The 22,547-nt window shown below is 37.1% G+C and overlaps 3 protein-coding genes across 3 annotated transcripts; 1 reads left to right on the forward strand and 2 right to left on the reverse strand.

Moving 5' to 3' along the window:
• Nucleotides 1-481: 481 nt before the first annotated feature.
• rassf4a (Ras association domain family member 4a) lies at nt 482-21,932 on the forward strand. Its single transcript, XM_030155544.1, has 11 exons — nt 482-620; nt 6,890-6,959; nt 7,072-7,147; nt 14,169-14,275; nt 15,853-15,923; nt 17,150-17,319; nt 18,034-18,135; nt 18,224-18,275; nt 18,374-18,495; nt 19,294-19,391; nt 19,846-21,932. The coding sequence occupies exons 2-11, from the start codon at nt 6,907-6,909 to the stop codon at nt 19,913-19,915; spliced, it is 921 nt and encodes a 306-aa protein (XP_030011404.1). The 5' UTR covers nt 482-620; nt 6,890-6,906; the 3' UTR covers nt 19,916-21,932.
• On the reverse strand, nt 4,779-6,189 carry LOC115433961 (C-X-C motif chemokine 10-like). Its single transcript, XM_030155555.1, has 4 exons — nt 6,056-6,189; nt 5,756-5,885; nt 5,587-5,670; nt 4,779-5,049 (listed from the first exon to the last, which is right to left on the reverse strand). The coding sequence occupies exons 1-4, from the start codon at nt 6,120-6,122 to the stop codon at nt 4,914-4,916; spliced, it is 417 nt and encodes a 138-aa protein (XP_030011415.1). The 5' UTR covers nt 6,123-6,189; the 3' UTR covers nt 4,779-4,913.
• LOC115433960 (protein DEPP) lies at nt 11,571-12,674 on the reverse strand. Its single transcript, XM_030155554.1, has 2 exons — nt 12,535-12,674; nt 11,571-12,242 (listed from the first exon to the last, which is right to left on the reverse strand). Exons 1-2 carry the CDS (start codon nt 12,561-12,563, stop codon nt 11,828-11,830), a joined length of 444 nt encoding a protein of 147 aa, XP_030011414.1. The 5' UTR covers nt 12,564-12,674; the 3' UTR covers nt 11,571-11,827.
• Nucleotides 21,933-22,547: the final 615 nt, after the last annotated feature.

Here is a 22,547-nt window from a genome sequence, read left to right on the forward strand (position 1 = left end):
GAAGGAGGCTTCCTACAGTTTGCGTTTCCACCCTACAATGGTTTCCTAGATGGCAGGTTCAGACTCAAAAACAGGATGGCTGAAATAAATCTTCATAGTTCGCAGTGGCTTCTTCCTGAGACAGAAAAGAGAGTTGGTGCTTCAGTGGTGGTTGTATCTAAAGGAGACGAAGGGAGCTTGATTGTTTTCCTACACACCACAAAATGCATTAAACTTGCACTGAAAAGACAAAACTGTCTGTAAATACATTTTAATATCAAAATGCAATGAATCCAAAATGGTGCATTCAAGGTTGGAAATATTGTCAGACTTTTTAGACGTACAATTGACAGGAATAATGAAAAGCATTCTCAATTTCATCAGTTTGATAAGAGGCGAAGCACTGGGGCACCTTGATCAGGAGCAGAGAGGTATGCGTCCCTGACACTCTTCGCCCCGCCTACACTCGACGCTGATTGGCTGAGACTTATCGCAGCGGCCTTCTGTTGGATCGCGCCGTTGTCAGTGTGATCTGCTAGCTCTGAATGCCGCACGGCCAAGGAGGCATGAAGACCGCAAACGATAAGCGGGATACATCGCTAGTGGATATACGGAAGAAGACAGGGACGTGGTCTGCTATGGTAAGGCTCAAATTTACTGCAGTACCTAAACACAGCATGAGGTTTTATGCAGCCAGAATCATAATAAATTCAATCATTGCGGTTTAACCTTTAAAAGCAATAATACCAAGAGATTTCCAAAGTTGGTTGATGGTTTCTAAAATAATAACACAGCAGTAAAAGGAATTAAAACTTCATTTTAATTAGATGTAACTGTTAGACTGTATATCACCACAAAATTACGCATCCAATGTATGGTAGCTTTGAAACAGATAATTTCTTTAACACCTAATTATAATTGATGATTTTGTATGGTTTACCTCGGAATCTGAGAATTTTGTATAAAGGTTTTAGGAGAAACGTGTATCAGATGCGTTATCCGGGCTCTCTTGCACATTTTACGCATGGGAATGAATTGTCTTTGGGCGCAGCTGCAGTTGTAGGTGTGATAATTGGATACGAATCTCGCGATGATCAAACCAATTAGCAAACCTGCACTGGAGGTTCTTTGTCCACCGAGGGAGCGAGAGGAGATTATGTAAATTCATCCAAATCGGAGCACCACCAGGCAGCAATATTTAAGTGACCAGTGTTTTCTTTACATAGTGGTCTCCTGTGCAGTGTTGTGCGTTGGTTGAATAATTCATTCAAAAGGTGGCAGACTGGAACCCTTTAAGTTATGGAATATTTATAGAGCCATTATTATATATAAATATGTATGAGACAGACTGACCATCCCATTATGCACCTACTTTGTCAGCAGTTCCTTGGGATGAAAGTGGAGGTGAGCAGAGGTCACTGAAGATGGAGCTGATGGGCTCTGCTGCTCTTCATTAATTAACATCAATGGCATTTTCCCACAGTTCATAATGTCCTGTTCATGTTATCAATGCAGAAGATTATGCTTTAGCCTCCAGCTGTGAGGGAGAAATCTTTAAAATTCTTGTATGAGTTGGTCTTTCATGGTCAGTGTTCATTGTTTAGCTGAGTTGGTGCCTCACTTCCCAGTCAGACACTGTTTTGGTCAGTGAATGAGTCTGTTTCCTGGTTTTTGCGGTGTGTCTCAGTGCACATGCAAGCAGTTTCATCTTCTGTTTTTTTTTTTTTTCTCAAGAATCTTCCATTTCAGCTGAAGGAAGTGTAAAACATATTCCTTTAAACCACAGCATTTTCTTTATCATAAGTAACAAAGGAAACTGAGGCTGAACATTTTTAGACCGGCACATTTAAATTATGTGCATGCTTTACTTGGTTACTGTTTTGGGGGTAAAAGGGATGTTGTCTTAGAAGTTAAATAATGTTATTTTACACCACTAAGCTGCATTTTCAATACATGGATATGGCTGTGCAAACCTAAACCGCAAACAAAGCACTAACTCTATAAATACCCAACAAGGGTTGACCTTTTTGTCTGTAGGATTGGTCACATGAAGGCCATTGGTCTGAGTTGACCACTGCAAAAATAATACTGCAGTTCTGTGTACTTTGTAACCACAGGAACATTAGTCTATATGTCAGATTTCCCAGAGCAGCTTTTTTTCTCTGCATTGTATTAGGGTTTTCAGGTTGAAAGTACATATGTCCCCTATTATTAGTTTCTACCATAAAATTTAATTTGCTTTAGTACCTTGTGTCCTCCTATCTCAGACTCAGCTGTAGGATGATTTAACTAACACTGACATTGTTTTGTTTTTGTACTGGTTAATTTACTGTGCTTTTGCTACACGAAAAGATACAAAAACCATCTCATAATGAGAACAAGAGGTCTAAATGAAGCATACTGAAGTGTAAGACACACCAAACCCAAAATGTAATGTCCTCATATGTGGATACAAGGTTAATTGTGTATTAGTCAGCGAGAGATCAAGATAGAAATGATGGAATATATTCACATGAAAAGAGAACCTCTTTCATTGGTAACTGATTCACTCTCCTCCTTAGAAACAGATGAAGCTTTGGAACTATGAGGGTAAGTCGAAAAATAACTGAGAATCACAGGAAATATTTGGTACATAGGAGGCAACATTCTAGTAGCTGTGTGTAGCAACCACAGCTATATTAAGTAAGATTTACTGAAAGGATACCACCTAGTTTTATCATTTCATGGTTTAATCATAGTCATTTCGATTCTACCACACTTTGCATAGATGAAATGCACTGCATTTAATACTTTGGGCACTAGATGGCAGCATCATGGCATGATCAACAGCTCTTAAGCTGTAAATAAACTCCATCCCATTCTGCACTGTTTGCTAAGAATTAGTGTTGGATGCAGCATGTTAAAGACGTTTTTCTTACATTTGACTCAATTTGACTGACTAAATTTTTCATTTCCAGTGCTGATACCGACACCCAAGCTTTGGGTATTATGCGTAAACATCAGATCTCACCTTATAATTTATGTAAAACCAAATATGATTAATAAATAAATTAAACACATAGAGCTACTGAGTTATTTATCATTAAAATAATGAATCATGCACCAGGACCTTGGTTAAAATCAGTTTTGGACAGACTGATCAATGGATCTGAAGCCTTGTCACTGATACCTGATCAGGTCTGGATCATTCAGGTGTACCATTGTATGGTACCAGTATCAGAGTGGTGCATCCTGGAAATAATGGAATGCACAAATATAAGAGGTTGTAAAGAATCAGTTCTCATGTTGTTTTTTGCAGAAGGGCTCAGTAAACTAGTGGTAAAGTGCACTGTAGGACGAATGAGTCGTTTTTGTGAGAGCAGTAGCGTATTATCATGAAAAATGTCTTCAGTTCATTTTCTTTAAATGGCTTACATATATAATGTAAAAAAAAAAGGAATTCTGTAGCCACGTGTTACTGTGGACATGTAATTTACCAGTATTTCAGTGTTGCATGTCAAATTATTTGCTCTGTGTGCTTCTAGTGTTTCATATTTAGCAATGTAACATATTTTCCTAAATTAGTGACAAAATTCTTTTCTTAGTTAATTTACAAAGCAGCCAAATGATACATAAATGCTGTTCTGCAAAGGGAATGGCATCAAAGGCTGCAGATTTTGAATATAAATTAAATAAATGTACTTTTTCCCATTATATTTAAGGGCTGTTTTATGATCTATCGTCATGCTGTAAAAACAGTTGTCTTCATAGCTGTCAAGTCCCTTCAACAAGTGTGTTGTTACACCCATGAATAAATATTTTCCTTCAGATGCACCTGACTACTTTCACTGATCTAAGACATGAAAAGTCCCTACTTGCCCTGTCACAAAGCACATCTTGTTGAGGTATTTACTTTCGCTTTCCTTTTTACCACCTTATACATTTCTCCATGGAACAGTAACTACCTGGGATCACATTGCAGTTTCGCAACAGCCAACACCAGTGCCAAAACATTTTTTAGGTGGATAAACTGGCAGGTTGGTGCACGACATGGTTATCCAGTTTTTAGAACAAGACTGGATGTGGGTGCAGCAGGAAAGTGGGAAAGTTATGGTCCGTCCAATCCTGTTACTCCAGTATCCTGTCACATGACTTACAAGAAATCTCAGCCATGGTCATAAAAGTACAAACACAGATAACCTTTGATATGAACAATCAATGGCCTTGTGTTAATAAAAATCTTCCTGTATCACAATAAAAGCTTTTCTTTTCTAAGAGAACTGAGATTTAAAAAAAAAAAGTAGCATGACATGTTGGTTAGCACTTGTTCTAATTTTAAGTATTTGCGCAGATGTTTTGTGAGATGTTTGCTTTGTGTCTGTCACTGACTCACATCCTGTAGTTTATTAACTAAAGCTGAGGTTGTGTGTTAAGTGACCTCTCATATCCTGTTAAAAGAGTGACCAATGATGCCCTCCTTCAGTCATGAATAAAAATAGCAGCTTGAACAATTAAAACACACACTTTTGTTCTGATATATTTATTTACAAAAGTCTGAAAAATGTCCATATTCAGGTAAAAAATAAATACACAAAGAAGTCACTTAGCTTTTTCATCTATATAAACAAAACTGTTGCATAAACAATATATCGACTATTTGATAGTGTTTTAAATCTGAAGCCATTCATAATAATATTAAGCCTCCAGGGCCTACTTCATATCAGTCTTTTACACACAAAAAAATGAAAACCCTCACTGCCAGTCTACAAAAAGCATTGGATATGCAGTGCAGACAACAGTATAAAGAAGTCTGATTTGAGTTTTTTGACTTTTAAAGCGTTTGCATGCTGTTCTGAGCAAGTCAGTCTGCTCCTCAGAGTCCACAGTATGTGTAAGAAAAGCATGAACACACTGCTCTCCTTGCAGTAACGTATGATTCCCATTGAGCTGGTGTTCTACTGTGAGCTAGAGGATGAGGTTCTTCTGTTGTGACCCCTGGTCCTCTGTTGAGACCGATGATGCCGACCACCTTTACCCCTCCTCCTGTTCCTCCTGAGGCACACTTTGACATTACGACCCAACTTCTGGGCTCTAGAAAATACAAACAGAAGCACACGCTTTAGTCTGAAGTCACAAACTTCCCATCATTTCTGTGCATCTGTAATTATATTATATACACATATTTATATGCATCTGTATTTAATCAAAGCATTCTTTAAGTATTTGAGCTTTGAATTGGATGCAAGACTTTATTTCATTGCTCAGTACTTGTGCAAGTCTAATCTAATCTAATATAGAATTATATAAGGCATGGATTTCCCTGTGAGGCCTCCCTATTCAGCCTGTTGCATGAAGACCAAAAAACGTCTGTTGTTACAAGAACAGGCTTGGCAACAAATAAGATACTGCAGGCTACGATTTACAGGAAATATGCGTCCAGGTCAAAGCTTTTTTAACTAATCATGGTGCTCTACTGAACTCTTACTCTATTCTTTTTCTTAAAATGGATCACACATAAAAAACAGGATGTTTTCATGCACTTATGTATTAGTATTAGTATTATTTAACATAAATACTTGTATGTATATGAACTATTGCAGAGTACTCAGTGGACTTCAAGGATCTCACCTTTTCCAGCAGCGAATCAGCTGTTTACCCATCGGCCCCTCTGGATTTATACATACTTGCTCACTGTTGCTCTTCAGTGTCACTCTGAAAAACACAGTCAAAGCCATACATTTAATCACACTCAGCAAGACGCATGTGAATGTTTTTCTCTGTAGGATGTGGTACTCACATGACTGTGAATTTGTTACAGCTGGGGCTTTTTGGATAGACTGTGAGGTCTTTCAGTTGCCCTCGGACACCTGGTTTAGAGTGTGGACACACACATCTCCCTGGAACAAATGTGCTGCCTGACTCTCTCACTGCGCAAAAACAGTAACAAGATTAGAGGTTAATTCAGAACTGAGCAACAAGAGCAGAGATTAAATTACTGTGAGCGCACAGACTCGGGCAGCTTTATCACCAAGAAAAAACTACATCAACTATTTTGAAGTGCACAATAGTGAGAGCAGATCAGTCTGTAGATTCTTACCTGTGAACAGAACACAGCAGAGGCCAAGGAAAGTAAGCTGACAAACGGACTGAAAATAAAGCTTCATTCTGGACTCAGAGGAGCATTGACACTGAGAGTCTCGAACACATGCTTGCTGTTTTATACTCAAGCTCCTCCCCCACACAGTTGGAGCTGGGCTTTCCAAATCCAAACCAGGAAATTCCCCATGGCATGGCACTTTCCCTACGTCCCTCAAAAATATTAGGAGACAGGAATCAGGATGCAGAGATCAGGGACAGCATGCTTCAAGATTTCCCAGAGAGGACATGAAAGCCTGAAGGACACAATAGATTTCCCTCCTCTTACAGTGCACTGATTTTATTTTTACTCAGAAAGAAACTGATGCTGAACATGAACTAAGTGTTGTACTTAAAACCTATTGCTAAAATGAAATAGTGTATAAGAAACTGAGAATGATAATGTGTAGTGATCTTTAAAGCAAACGATACTGTTATCTAGGTCTTATTGAGCTATGTTACAACATGTCACCTTTACTGGATCTGTGCCAACAACACCATGTGATTTCTCATAAGTCATTGTCCCCCTTGTATAGTGCAGGAGTCATTAGTTCAATACCTTTGTAAAAAAGAAAAAAAAAAACTTTAAATCTACACAGGATAAAGAGGTTTCCATATCCTGCAGATGTGAAAACAAAAAAAGGAAATATGATGCACATCATTATTATGTTAATATTTTTTATTTATTAATCAAACTGGTGAAGAATGCAAGTTGACTTTACACGCATAAGACTTAGATTAGCGTTAATAAACTGTGTATCCTTATAAATGCTTGTCTCTTTTTTTTTTGCCACAGCTGGTTTTTTTGTCAGAATGGGTGAGCGTCAAACCTGTGTGAAGCTTAGTGAGGAGAAACTCATACCAAAGTAAGTCCTTTTAGGTCGCTCATGTAATTACAAGTATTAAATGTCTTCACTTGCACTCATTTTTACACATGGGTTCTAATGAGCCTCTGTGTGGTCTTGTGTTCATACTCAGGGCTGACATCTTGTCACTGCTGCGAACCTACAACTGCTACCACGAAGGCAAAAACTTCCAGCTGAGGACTCGTGAGGTAAGACGAGTTCCGCCTGTCAGGTAACAAACGATAAATAGTGAGAGTAAATGAAATCATAGTGGTGTTTGTGTAGGACTGTAGGAGAAGGGGTGTGAAATGGGTCATACACACCAAAAAACTGGAACCAGTTAAACCAGCACAGGCAGATAACAGGGACAGAAAATGTGGCAGGAGCTGTGAGAACAGACCTGTGATTCCTGGGCTTCTTTTCAACATGCCAAGTAGCCAGCACACCACAAAAAGCCCCCTTTTCCCTCAAAATGAAAATGGAAGGAGGAGTCTCAAATTTCCGTCATACACTTACTGCTTAGTAATGCATTTCTGATGTAAACGTTTTAGTGTTGTGGCATTTCTGTTAAGGTGTTTGTAGGGGTGTGGTTATTTGTTACTTATTCTATGGGTTTTATGGTTTGGAGTTTCCCTTCTTGTTCTCCACTAGGTTTTGCAGAAAGATGTATTTTGTGTCTGAGATTGAGAGAACATGGTGGTCAAGATCGGTCCTTCTTCTGAGTCCCCCATCATTCAGACTCACTTGTGCCTCATTCTGGGAAAATCCCCCACAGTTCCAGACTTATGACAGAGGAATGTATAGACAACATACAGTTCACATACAACATCCACAGACTTTTACACAAGCCACCACCCATAAAGAAACAACTGAGTGATTGTGAACTGTCCAAACTGATATCTGAGTACAAGGGATCAAAAGATCTCTGCCCGTTATAAAACTATCGTCTGGAGAGGTGTGACTCAACACACAGTAATGCAGTGCAGCTTTTAGTCAAGTTATTGAGTTGTTTTTGTAACTGGGTCATTGGATGCACAGATGCCCCGATGCCCATGTGTGTCATCACTTAAACTGTGTTGAAAATGCTTTACTTACAACAGTTTTCACTGAAACAATGTCTGGCACAAACAATAAAGACACAGGAATGATGGCCACTGGCATGTCAAATTCTGATGATCTTTGACAAACGATTTCTATATTTATTGTGGAAAAAATAGCTTTGCTTGCTGGTCTGTTTTTTAGAGAAACTTTTACTTTCACACCTACGGCCAATTTAGTGTGAAGGAAGCGTGCAGTTATAGCAGCTGAACCGCTCTTTGGACAATGGCAGTTATTTTGTTTTTATAGACCGTTTACATCTTCCTGCAGGCAGTTAAATGCATAACCTCCCCCTCAGCGTAAGACTTCACTGCACCCCAGTTTACCTTGCACTTTACATCCAACACAAAATCAATGCTGTATTTGAAGCCTGTTTTACAGCACTGTGTTTTATCGTTATTGTACATGTTAATGTACTTTTAATTATTCTTTTTACATTTTTACACTTACTGTTGTATGAGAGCTTAATATTGTTTTTAACAATGTTTTTAAAACATAACAATAAAGCTCCATGTTGTCTTATGTTATCTTATCTTACTTCATTCACAGCAGGATTATTTTACCAGACACCATCTAATCATGTGAATAACATGAGAATTCATGTCCTGCTCAAACAGGACACTCACAAGTGTAGTCTTGTTCATCTGTTTTCATAGTGCATGAACATAAGAAGATATGTATTCTGTGAGCTGCACCAGTCAGTGCCAATTGTTTGTAGACTTACTGCACATACTGTAAACAAAAGAAACGCCTAGAAATCAGTTTGATCACAAAATGTTTTTGGTTGGTATTGGTAGAATATTGCACCAATAGTGGTTTCATGAATGTCAGACTTCTCAACGGGATTAACTGGCTGATTCAATATTTATAATAGGTAACCAAAAAAATTAATAAACACAAATTGCACCTATAGTCACCAATATTTTATGGTTAGTTTGATATTAGGATTCAGATTGATTCACTGATTCATTAATCTGAGTTTGACTCTCAGTTATCCATATTTATTTATTCTGATAGTAATTCTTTTGATGTAGATGTTCTGTTCAAAATGTTATATTGTTATGGACCCATAATGATGCTTCTAAAGGCCAATGAAATCACTGAAAACAACAGTAGCAGGAAAAACAACCATCACCTTCCAAAAATAAATATATTACTGCCAGAAATGAGCTATCTATGACTTTAACCAATATTCTATGATTGTTGAACTCAAAAGTGGAAACCATTTTTATTTATTGAGATATTATTTTCCTCCAATCCTATTCATTCCCACGGAGAAGTCTGATACTATCGATCCACCTTATACGGGGAAAAAAGGCTTATTAGTCTTCTACCTTTAGTTAGTATTAGCCAATTAATCTGCTTTTCCTGTCAAACTGTCATTATTAGTCTTTAAATGCTTTTTGTCAACCTCTTCCATGCAGTATATTTTGTTTTTCAGTGTTTTTCTGAAATTTCTTTGGATGTCTTTCACAAACTTCCTCTACCCACTCATTGTTTGTGAGCTACAGAGTGAGAAATGGCAAAATTTGCTCATTTTGTCTAACTCCAGGAATATCCAGAATCAAAGAAAAAAAAAATCCTTTCTTCACTATTTGTCATGATCTCAGTGGTGTATACACACTTCAAAAACATGTAATATTCCTCTGTGTTTAAGGAGAAAACAACTTTCCACTTGATCCTACAATTAATGCGCATCATATTGCGGCTTTGTTAGAACCAGATGTAGTGAGGTCAAAGGTTACTCATCGCTGACTCACCGGATATTTGGGTCTGAGCGACAAAACATTACTCCGCAGTGACAGTTTTGGGTTGGAAGCTGACCAAAGTGTGGGAACTCCTGATGTCAATTTCTACGTAATAAATTCTTGGCATGAATGACTAAAACCACCATTAAGTTGCACCCTCACCCCCACACAGATGTTTTTTTTTTGTCTTTAGTAGACTTTTGGGGCATATGTGGATCAGTAAATGTTGTTATATAGTTACATCCTGGTCAGGCTCAGCAGGTGTTGTCATGTGATGTGTGTTAGTCATATTTTGGGTGTTCATGTCAGGTGACCCATTGAGGTAAACCATTCCAGAGAAAACAAGCTGTAACATGTGTGCCTCCAATAAACTCTGCTGTAGTGAAATAGACTAAACTAAGTGCTTAACCTCTTAAGACCCAGGAAATATCAGCAAAGTACAAGGTTTTTTTGTTTTGTATTAAATAAGTGCCTATATTGGAAACATCATGATCCAACAGTTTTTTTCAGATGCTGTTTTTATTTTTTTATGGAATGTCCTTTGTGGAGGACAGTTTTCTTTTCTGTTTTTTTGTATAAAGTTGTGAAACTCTTGTCCACAAATGTGAACAGAGAACCCATAGCTGGGTCTTAGGAGGTCAAAGTAAATCAGTACTTTGATGTATGTTTACTGAAAGAGCTGTATCAGTTTACTTGTTGTATATGTCCTTTAGTTACTGCATTAGATGTAGTTGTATGTACTTCTTTAACATCATTATTTCATCATTAAGTCTTTTAAGTGCAGTCAGTCACAGTTGACAGTGGGCGGTGAATGTAGAGTGTTTGCCTGAACTTGTCTGCCTGCAGCCCACACATCAGTCTGTTTTTGTGCAGTGCCTTCTAGTGGCTGCATCTGGTATAGGTTTAGTTTTAAACACTGCTGTTCTGCTGACCGCCACTAGATGAAAGTAGAGTACTCTTAAAGACTTGGTTCTACTGTTGTCAGAAGTACTGAGATCTTACAGGTACTAAGACAACACTTACACAATGTTAATTAATATGTCGTGCATAGAAAAAAATCAACCCCTGAAAGAAAATAAGATCCTACTTTAGAATTAAAAGTATTCAATGTTGGACTCACTCTGGGCTTTAAATTATTCTTTAAAACATGTTCATGAAGACCCACTGCTACTTTTGCGGTAGTTCCTAACCAAACGTTTCTTAAGTGATTTATTACTATTTATTACAATATTACCCTTTGTTATTTGCATTTTTTTCAGTGAAAATCATGTATTTTCCCATATTTAATTCACTGATCATGTAGATGTTCATAAAAGCTCAGATTAAGGTTGTGTGGTATTATATCAGAAACAAAGAAAACTAAAAAAAAAAACAAAACATGTTCACCAATCATTTTTGCGCTAAGTTACGAGGTAGTAGTTTAAATTACCTTACCTTTACTTCTGTTATTTAATGCGTTTTACAGTGTATAATTAACCTAAAGAGAAAATACTGTTGTGCTGTGTAGTGAAGTTAAAATATGTACTTGCATTTTTTTGGGGGGGAATTAATTAATTCATACAGTCTCTAAAACATCAGAAAATGGTGAAAATGTCTTAACAATACAGTGCAATACCATTTCTCCTGAGGATTTACACCTTTAAAACTATACATTTGTGACAAATTTAAGCTCTAATGTCATTTAAATATGTTATTGATTCTACAATTTGACTATTTCACTACTACTTTTACCTGAATTTGAATGTAGTTATTGCCATCTGTAGAAAAAAACAGCAAATAATGCATGTTTCCGTCATTATTTTTGCATTTTATTAAAAATCATATTATTAACATTTTGGTGAAACTAATAAACAGTGTAAACATGTAGAATGCAGGGTCCTCACTGCATAAATAATAAATAGTTCTTCATGTTTTTCAGAACCTTATGGTGATTCTCATGGGGTTTGTCTTGATCAAATTGCATTGTTCAGGCTCCTCCAGCAAGTTTCCTTATAAGAGACTCTACCAAAGTGTCTGCAGTGCTTTTCTGAGCATCATGTCCTTTCAAGGCCGTATCTGTCCAAACAGCCAATCAACAGGGTCTTTGCCCCTGCAGTCTCTGGCAATCCTGAGAGAAAAATCCTCTGAACTGTTGAGACTCAGACTGGAAAGCCTGGAAGTCCTTAGGGTGCGGGGAGATCCGCGAGGAAGTGAAGCTGATGTGGAGAGCTTCATCTGAGCCTTTGAAAACTGCCGGAGCCTGGGGGACCTCTGGATTCTGACAGGTCCACAGCTTGGGGCTTCAGCTGGACAAGCCAGGGCCTGTATGCTGGCCATGTAGTCCTCTAGAGACTGGGAGCTCTGGGCAGACTGGGAGGATGCGGGATAGACAGAAACACTCTGTGAAGTCGAGTCCTCCAGTGTTTCAGTGATAGTGGGTAGAAGAGGCAGTGGAAGCAGCAGACGCCTGTGTTTCATTCTGTAACAAAGAGGAGATAAAACAGTCAGAAGAATTGCAGAATTAAATAGAAATCTGAAAATAAGGTGATTTCTCTGATGCTCTGAAAATCTGTTATAAATACTACTTTTAGATTTTATGGGTGTAGGTAAGTTGATAACTGTGCATACCCTCTTTATTTTTGTTACTCTATTACTATTAAGACACCAAATATTTAAGTGAATAATGCTGTAATATCACTATCATCACATACATGAAATTGCTATAATCAAGAATAGTTTTTAAAAAGAAAAAGCATCATCTGCGCTCTCACCTTTGACGCCGGAGTTGTTGGTCTGCCATGCACAGATTGTGTCAGAGTGATGTCGCAGTTGAGTATAAGTGGACCGGAGCGGTATCCAGGCTTTATAGGGACGCACTGCAACGGAGTGATTAACCCACACTACTAAATTTAGCTCTGCTGACCTTACTTCATGTGTTTGTGTGTGTGTGTGTTAGCGAGGGTGTGTTCATGCCTGCTCAGGAAACTCGGGAGTGGCGGGATACAAAGGTTCAGTGGTGCAGCTGCTCCGAATGTTTATATTCCACGAAACAATGAAGCCCTGGGAGCAATCTGCCCCCTCTTCTCCTAAAACCCACTTTGCTGCTCTTTTCTAACTTAGAACCATTAAAGTTATTATTATCCATCATAAATGCATCATAGTGGTCCATAAAACAGATGTGTTTCCTATACAATACTATTATCATTTCAGCAATGTCTAAGATTCCACTGACAGACTTCCTTTTTTGTCCCAACACTGTGGAAAATGATAGTGACTTGTGGTGAAAACTATGTGAATCATTCAAATTATACAGTCTATAATCATAACACGCATATACAGTAATACAAGACCCAGACAGCAATAACTAATTTATTTGCACAAACATCTACAAATCATAAGCCTAGCGTCGACTGTCTGTGTCACTTATACAGCAATGACACTGTAGACTGCAACATTTGTATAAACACCATCAGTAGAATAGGCTTTTCTTTAATGTGCATCTCTTTTTTGCCATTAAATGTCATTTGCTGTGTATAATCGCTTCTTTGTACATTATTTGCATTTAAGAGTATATTGTCATTTCCTGACTGGTCTTACAGTGAACTCAAAAATAAAATTCTAATGAAATGCACATGTTAAATTAAATGACATTAATAATTATAGCCTATAATAATATATACAATGACTGATATCTGTATGATTGTATCAAATATTTCTCGGTTCACTTACAGTATTGTTAGTGTTTGACTGTTTTCAGTGAACACGGAATTTTGCCCAGTTCCCTCAGGGTAGCCATAAACTTTCAGCTGGTCGTTTATCAGCTGATTAGAATGACTTTTGAGTATTAGATAACCCAATCCTCATAGCCTTATCTGTGCTACTTTGGTTTCACAGTCTCTCTGTGTGAAATCAATTCATAGACTCTTTTTTTAATTAATGGAATTTGGGTTAAATGATCATTCTGGGTTATCAGATTAGTTTTAATTATGATATAACTTTTCATGTCAGAACAAATAAAATAACCATGTGGGGTTGTAGCAGTCACAATTGTGTTATGGCTTAGGTTTGTTTAGTTTCTTCTTGAGTTTAAATTCAGTTCTGTGAAATCAAAAGGCCGACCCCCTGCATGTACGTGACCCAAAGCAGCCATGGCTTTGTCCTCATTTTTGTTGCCTTCTCAGACATGACTTCACGCTTGTACAGCATTTTAAAAATAGGTGGAGTGGTGTGTACTTGATGGGATTTCTCCAAGATGACAAGGTTCACCATGTAGCTGTGGGCGACTGTTCCTGCACGTACACCTGATATTGAGCTGAGGTGGCTGACCGCCAGCAGGATATCCCTTCAGACCAAGACTGCTGATAATTATTGTTCTAATATTGTTATATTGTGTGTGTTTGTGTAGGAGGATGGGGAGCTCATACTTGAGGGGTTATTGAACATCTACTGGGGTCTGCGCCGACCAATCAGACTTCAGATGTATGATGACAACGAAAGATTCCGTCTGAACCGGTATGAGAACAGAAACACTTAAGGTTGAACAAAATGGTCAGCACTTTATACAATAGTAGAGAGTCACACTGTAGCCCACCCTGTACTATTTGTTTTCTATTGAGTAGTAGGATGATATGATGTTCTGCCTCAGGCTTCCAACTCTTGCTTGTGTCAGTATGTTACATAAATATGTTATAGTAAAACTATTTCAGTCTCTCCAGGGTGCTGCAATACTGTAGTGCAAAAGTGAATAGAATATACCTCCAAGGACGTTACCATCTGGCTATGTTCACTCTGCAAGCATATTTAGCCCAAATCTAATATTTTCACCCATATGTGACTCAGATCAGGTATTTTTCAAGAAGGTGTGAACAGCATTAATCATGTCGATCTTTTCAATTCTTATCTGAGGCAGTTCCATATGTGGTTCTAAATCTGGTACAGGTTTGCACTGCAGCCTCAGTATGAATAGATCAGACTTCATGTGACTTTTACGTCACTCTAGGTTGAGATTCATTACAATTCAATGTTGGAGAAAACTGATAAAATATCATAAAGTAGTTCAAATAAGTTCAGCTTTAAAGATGTACAGCAGTAGATGTATGGTAAACACAAGTGAGGCTGTAATATTTATTTAAAAGTTATGGACTTACCGTATGCGCAAATACTTTTGCTGAATGAAACAGTCTAATTGTAATACTGCTTTTTTTTGGCTCTTTTCAAGATTGCGATTAGTTCACATTGGAATATTAGTCATATTTTAAAGTAAATGCAAACATCAATGTAAAATGGACCAAAAAATCAGATCTTAGCAATAAATCTTGACTAAGCTTCAAATTATTGTCATGGCCATTAAGTTATGAACATATGTGATCAATACATCATAAAAGAAAACATATTCTTACTTACATCTACCACGTTTACATTCATTTGACCTTTTCACATAATGGATGGAGCTCTGGACAGATGAGCCGCTCTATTTAATGAATCAGATGAAACCTTAGATTTGCTCAGATTACATGGTGTCACTGTTCTGGTGACAGTGGAGTTTATTTATCACGTGTAATATAATTAATATAATATGGAATAATCTTATTGTACATCACAAGTTTTCGACTTATCATACAGACCTAATAGAGACAGTAACTCATAATGGATCAAACTACAGATAAATACAATTCAGTGTGCTAGAAAAGCAAATTAATAATACATGCCACTGTTAAAGTAATGAAAATGACACAGTAAAATCAGTTTTACAAAAACAAGTAATAATTTATAGAAAAGCACAAAATAGAACAAATAGCAGAACATCAGTTGTGAAATTGTTGATTTGTATTAAAATAATGAAAACAGAATATCGTGAAAAATATGAGTACCAAAAAATGTAAAATACTACATAAAGACATAAAAGTCAATAGATACATTTTTAGTTTTCATTTAAAAAAAAAAATCTAAATATTTTTACATTTTGTTCCTGAAAGTAAGTGAGAAATAATGTAAGCAACATCAAGATGTATTTTGACTGTTTTCTATGTATTGAAAGTAGAGGCGCGCTAGAGTAAATGTCACTAAATATTTCATCTGTTTTACTACAGATTGTCTGTGGCCAAGCAGGTGTCGGCTGAGTCCAACAATAATTTACTGGACAGAGAAACAGAACCAGCAGGTGAGTATCATTCACGTGCACTCACAAAGGCCTGATGGATTAAAGGAGATTACACAAATACTGAGACAGATTAGGACTCTACAGGTGCTTCATTCAGCATTTCCACTGGAAATACTGCCTCAGGTTGATCATAGCTTATCAGGAGATACCGTCCAGATCAAATCACCAAGTCCATTAATAACATGGTTGAATAATTAGGTCATAGGCTTTTTTAGTCGTTTTACACACTGCTAATATTAGCCTGACACCAAGAAGAATCACATTTTATTTAGCCTAGTTGTTGTTGTGTTTTTTATTCATGGCCGGCCTATTTTTCACAATAGGCAAGGCAAGGCAGGTTTATTATATAGCACATTTCATGTACAAGAAAATTCAAAGTGCTTTACATAAAACATTAAAAGCATTACAGCAGAAGCAATAAAAAGTATAGGCATGAGAAAAACAAACAAAACAAAACAAAATCAGATAAATAGATAAAACACATAAACAGATAAAACAGATAAGCAGATGAAACAGATAAAAACTTTAAGCTGAAAAGAATAAAAACTCTATTCAAATGCAGCTGAGAACAGGTGGGTCTTTAACCTGGATTTAAATAAACTGAGTGTTTCAGCTGATCTGAGGTTTTCTGGAAGTTTGTTCCAGACATGTGGAGCATAGAAGCAGCTATATTACAGCTATAATATAAACAGCTATAATACAGCTAATTTCATGTAAAGGATTTGATAATACTTGAGAGGATTTTGCACTTTACCCAGATTTGAAAGCGATCAGTTAAGTGAGCTCAGCTAAAGATTTTTGTGTCCAATGTTGAAACCATGTGACGCTTAAAGAAATAAATAAAAGTAGCCAGTAGGAACTAAAGTATCCTATAACAGTATGTAATTTTATGTCATGGTAACAGGATGTAATTGTTCTCTAAATTAATTCAAGAAGTGGCCATGAAAATTGCCCTATGATTATATCCTTTGGTATGCAAAGAAAATCACCAAATAGTTTTTTTTAAATTCTGTGTAATGCTGCTTTCATGCAAATGTTATGTCATGTGAAAGAACACAAAGTGAAAATATTGTGGTTTTTTTTCTCTATTTTCTGTCATATAGCGCATTAAATTACACAGCCCAGTAAGAAAAAGAGCATACATTTGTGAGATGCAACACAACAACAGGCAGCATCTCATGTCAGTATTATCAGAAGTGAGGTTTTAGTTTGTGTGTGTTCCTGAGGTGCTGATGTAAGTGTTGGAGAGGAAGAGGACTCTCCTCAGCTGCTGAGGACCAGGAGTGATGCTTCCTTCATGCAAGTTCAGAGGAGGTCAAAGACACACACTGCCAGAGACCTGCAGCGCTTACGTACCCACAGGTTCTCCATCAATGGACACTTCTACAACCACAAGGTACAATAAACACACCATATGTACAGCATGTACTGTACATACACTCACATTAAGGCATCCCGTTGTTGACATATCCCCAGGTGCAGAGAGGCAGGGGTTTCCTGTATGGGTGTGCTTGTTGTGAAAAGTGTACAATAGCCAGCTGTGTCCTTCATTAATATACCCTAGAATACAAGTGTACGCAAATTTTTCTTCACTAGTTCCTCCGAAATTTATGTGCGTTGTCAGTGATTCCAGCTGCGGGCAGAAGGATTTCCTCTGCTCTAAATTTCCTGTTCTAAATGTCCATGGAGTTTAAGTCCGGGAAGCAGAGTTCCTAGGAATTTGTATCTTTTTCGAGGACACACCAGCTTTTGTCTCAATGTTGTGACCATATCTTCCAAAATGAGGCAAAAATGCTGAGTTTTTAGTCAAATACCAACAACATAAACTGTCAAACTACCTAAGGTCTCCTGAAACAGGAAAAAACCTACTAGGCTATCTGTAACTGCCCTCCAGTTTTTCACATGAGGTGAGAAAAAAGTGTGATTCAGATCATCCTGATGATTTGAAAATATTGTTTAAATGTGTGCAACTGAAGAAAACAACTGAAGAAAATAACAGAATGCACAAAAATTACCTGCACAGCTATGATTTTAGAACATCTTAAAAAGACACACATCAATATATTTGTGTCTTAATAGATTACTGTGTGTTTATTTCTTGTACCTTCAGACTTCTGTTTTCACTCCTGCCTACGGTTCAGTCACTAACGTCAGAGTCAACAGCTCCATGACGACTGGACAAGTCCTGAACCTGTTACTACACAAGTTTAGGGTAAGTTACAATAAACTGTCTTGACTCTTAAAGTGATTCTTTAATATCAAACTAAACTCGAAATCATCTTCATTTGATTCTTTTCAAGGTGGAGAATAAATATGAGGAGTTTGTTCTTTATATGGTCCATGAGTCTGGAGGTAAGGACTTCAATCATCATGAATTATCTCTGGCATTGTGACTTTTCTGTTTGTTTTTGTGTTGTACTGAGTTTTTTCTCTTGTTGATGGATGTGCAGAGAGGACCCGACTTAGGGATGGCGAATACCCGCTGGTGGCCCGAGTGCTTTATGGACCCTGTGAGAAAATCTCCAAGATCTTTATCATGGAGGCCGACCTGGGAGAGGAAGTCACATATGATGTGAGTGTTGGCCTCCTGCCATCACACTGTCTGCTTTCTCATCGTGTTCATGATACGTGACCTGTTTCATTTCTGTGTGCTTCTCAACATAGATGATGGAAGATAGAATAGGCTAATGATAGACAGGCGGGTTAAATTTAGAAGGTTGAGGAAAGATATCCTGTGTTGGGACTGATGTAACAATGGCCGACGGTATGTTGTGACTGTACTGAGGAGTATAAATAGAACAAGATGGGTGCTTTAGAAAAAATCTGTGAATTCTCTCCAGTTATATAGGCAAGGCAAGCCAAATTTATTTGTGTAGTACAATTCATACACAGGGCAATTCACAGTGCTTTACAAAAAGAGACAAGGTAAAAAACACACAATTACAATTAAAACATAACCAATAAAACATAAATAATAATCAGTTAAAATTAAGTAAAACAGAAGAGTGCAGATAGAACACTTTCAGTTGTTCCACGCACAGTTGAACAGAACCATTTTCAGCCTGGACTTAAACATTGTCAGAGTAGAGGCCTGTCTCACCTCACCAGGAAAACTGTTCCACAGTTTAGCTGCATGGAACTGAAACACAGCTTCATCGTGTTTAGTCCTGACTCTGGGCACCAGCAAAAGACCAGTCCCTGAGGTTCTCAGGGTCCGAGATGGTTCATATGGGACGTGCATGTCAGCAGTTATATAGTTGTATTTATGCTCATAGGTAAGCTCAGTCAGGGTATTGTCAAAATTGCTTCATTTTTATAGGGAACATCTATGTTTTGCTCAATCTGACATATTTAATTGTTTTCTCCTTAGGTTGCTCAGTACATAAAGTTTGAAATCCCGGTTTTAGACAGCTTTGTCGAGAAACTTAAGGAGGAAGAAGAACGTGAGATAAACAAACTGACCAAAAAGTAAGTCAAGAGACTCTCTCCACAGGACAGTAAACACAACGTCAGCAGTGGTTTTACTCTAGACAAAGCTGTCTTTGATAAACTACTGTATCTATTTTGTTATGTGGATCTAATATCTGTATCTCCTGATGGCATTACAAAACAAAAACATGGCTTCTGACCTTCAGTGAACGCACTGTGTGTGTAAAACATTATCTATCCCTGCTATCTATCCCTGCTTCCGGGGTTGTGTAATCATTTCATATGACTGAGATTTCAGCTTTATAACCCTGACTGTGTGTGAATTTCTGATCTTCCAATTTACTATACACACATAGTATTATCCACCAGCGTTAAAATCACAGGCATGTTCATGTTTGTCATACTTTATTTTGATGTGAATTTAAATAAAAGCATTGAGTTGTGCATATTTGGGAGGGTGAAAGTCTAATTGAGTGTTTTCTCACCTTTGCAGGTTCAGCGCTCTGAGGTCTATGATTCTACATCAGCTTGAAGGCAGAGCTCACACCAGTGACAGAGTATGAGTGTGTCTGAATGTGTGTGTGCAAGGGCATGGGTTTGGAAACAACCTCCAACACCAAATAAGATACATATATAAACATATGATTAATAGGGATGGATTTATTTAAGTAATTTTAATAATGAACGAATACTATGTTGTGAAACCAACCTGCTCTGATTAAGATGCTGAAGATTTTTTGGTCAAAGTAAACTCGAGACCTGAGTTTATTTTTGTTGAATATTGATTTTGAGGCTTCTATTTATAATGCACAATTGGGAGACTGATTAATTCATTTGGTAAATTAATCCAATCTGATAATATATTTTATGGTCATTATCAGCTGTGGTCAATAGTTAATGAGTTTTCGACACTGGAATAACTGACACTGATAGAAAATGATAGCTCAAAAGATAAACACTCTTAATTTGAACTTGAGTTCCACATGTATTGATTGCACAGTATTTAATGTTCAGTTATTCAGATTTATTTATTTAGGTATTTATTATTTTGATGTAGATGTTCAGTTGAACAGTTACCCAGTGACTAAAAATAGATGTATAATATGTTTTCAACAATGAAATTACAGGGGGTAGAGACGGAAATGATAATGGCTGATTAATCAACTCTCGTCCTTTTCCTGCTCCAAACCATTGTTGTTATATTGACCTTATTATATAACCAAACTGGTGGTTCAGCTAATTAGGACATCTGATAAAGGCCAGAAAATACATCTGTTTTTGCATTGGTCTCTAACCTCTCCAACCTCTGGCCATGGTGTTGTTGAGATACCATACAATTGAGGATGACGAAAGAAATTATTAGTAGGTGCTTGACTGGGTCAAAAACAGAAAATTTAGATGTATATTAAGGAATCAGGTGCTCATTAAAGATAGGGGCATAACTGCTTGAAAAATATATCCAAAAATGTGTAAATAATCTATAATCAATGTAAAAAAAAAAAGTAAATAGTGCCAAAAAACAACTGCCAAAAACAAATCTGAGGCACTCTGATACAAAAGTAACTTGTTTTAGATGTTGCATTTTTGCACTTTTTACTTTTTGAGCATTGATTAATGATTTTTAGGGATAGTCTTTGTCTTTTTTTTTTTTTTCTCTTTTTTTCATGCATTTCACCCATCTTCCTTGATGAGCATGATCCTTTGATATCACTATCAATACTTATAATTGCTCTTTTTTTATTCCTTAATGGTGATTTATAGACTGAAATTCATTTCACAAATATATATCCTATAAATATTTTCTCCTGCTTACTGCTAGACTACAGATTGCATTGTCCTGTCAGTTAACGTTACTTCAAATGTTTACCTTGCATCAGCAGATGTTGTTTTATACAGTACAAAGGCTGCAGATGTTCACTAGCAGGTCTTCAATTTCAACCGCCACCTAGAACATAAACAATTTTCACCTGGTGTTACTTATGCTCCTGGTAGTGAAAAAGCTACTAAGGCCTCTTCCCATTTTGGTGATAGCTTAACAAAGTACATACTATGCTGACATTACATTATAGGAATAAGATAAGAAAACATTTTAATGGGTTTCACTCTCTGAAAGAGAAAATAATGTAATCAAGTTAGCACCAATATTATAAGGACTATTTTTTTCCTTCCGAAAGGGACATGAATGACCTACCGTCTATATGCAAACCTACGCCCTTGCATGTGTGTGCATGGGAAGAAGTGGATGCAACACTAATGATGGATTTACTACAGGAACGATAATAAACCCAGCAGTGAATGTACAGGCAATGGTCAAAGGGTAAAACTGAAGGCTGCAATAGAACCATATCATACACCAATGTGCTTCTACTTTTACAATACCATTTCTCAACAGTTTGTATGATCATTTTTGTTCTTACTGTGTTAATGTTTTGATATCTCTGCTATTAATAGATTCACATTTTGTATTACTGCAAATATGGATATTTATACAAGCTGATTTTGTAATGTTTTCTCCAACTTGGACCTTTTATATGTAAAAAATAAATAAACTTAAGTGTGGCCTTTATACATTTTGTTGGATTTCTGCTGACAGCAAACATAATACTCGGCTCACAAAGAAAAAAGCTTTCTTTATTATTTCCTGAACTTCCACGGTAGCTGGAGCTCAGATTAGCATTGTTCTTCTGTGGCAAGTGACCCTGTTTGCCAGCAAGTTCCCATGAGTTTAGTGTGTGTCTGCATTTGTGTGTGTGTCTATGTTACACAATAGCGATATCCTGAGAGTGGAAGGCTGTTCCTTTTTCCCATCACTTTACAAACAGCAGGCTGCTGTAATATTATATTGGACCACCCTTGGTCTACTGTCAGCTGAGCATTCTTATTGTATTAATCAAACTACAATGTAGTTATTTTAGTCTATATAAAGTAGCATTTCAATAGAAACAAAACCAATTCTATGGTCTAGATGAGGTACAGGGGTTAACACCCATTTAATGGACCTTAAGGTGAGTTTATTAACTGTTATTTGCAAAGCATAACTGAACATGTATGAAAGCCATTTCAAATATGCAGAAAACAGAGGGAGTGCAGTTAGGCCAGCACCACCTACTGATGAACACAGATATAAAAGCTCCATTACATAAAAATACAAAGTAGGTCAGTGTACACCCCCATATGCTGCATCCAAGTTTCCAT

The sequence above is a fragment of the Sphaeramia orbicularis genome, chromosome 15, assembly GCF_902148855.1.
Source record: "Sphaeramia orbicularis chromosome 15, fSphaOr1.1, whole genome shotgun sequence".
Classification (NCBI taxonomy): Eukaryota; Metazoa; Chordata; class Actinopteri; order Kurtiformes; family Apogonidae; genus Sphaeramia; species Sphaeramia orbicularis.